The 322-nt window shown below is 39.4% G+C and overlaps 1 protein-coding gene across 1 annotated transcript in view; it reads right to left on the bottom strand.

Moving 5' to 3' along the window:
- Positions 1-316, bottom strand: part of LOC119587844 (pancreatic lipase-related protein 2-like) — a 10,740-nt gene extending 10,424 nt beyond the window's left edge. Inside the window, exon 1 of the mRNA XM_037936549.1 lies at positions 281-316. Within this exon, the coding sequence (XP_037792477.1) occupies positions 281-302 (22 nt within the window). The 5' untranslated portion in view covers positions 303-316. The remainder of the gene's footprint in view (positions 1-280) is intronic.
- Between the last annotated feature and the right edge of the window lie 6 nt (positions 317-322).

Genomic DNA, 322 nt, shown 5'->3' with positions numbered 1-322 from the left:
CGTTATCAAGCAACTCTGTAAATTAGTTGCATATACATCCCCTTTCTTAGACACAAAACATGAATATTACGAATTCCAAAGCCTAAAAGGATATTCTTCGTATTGTTTTCAGTTAACGTAAAGGCTCCTTCTGCTCTCACAGCCAAAACTTTATTCCGTCTTGCGAGACAGACGGTCATCGTGTAAGATAACTGCAATAATAATTCGTAAACACCAGATAGCCAGAACACAATATCTACGAAATATCAGATAAAAGATAAACGTAGTAAGAGAAACTCACTGAAAATGAGCGCGGGCGGCATTGTGGCTGAGGGCGACCTTC

The sequence above is a fragment of the Penaeus monodon genome, chromosome 23 (genome assembly GCF_015228065.2).
Source record: "Penaeus monodon isolate SGIC_2016 chromosome 23, NSTDA_Pmon_1, whole genome shotgun sequence".
NCBI lineage: Eukaryota > Metazoa > Arthropoda > Malacostraca > Decapoda > Penaeidae > Penaeus > Penaeus monodon.
Note: the sequence above shows the minus strand (reverse complement) of the source record. Positions and strands in the feature narration are given on the sequence as shown.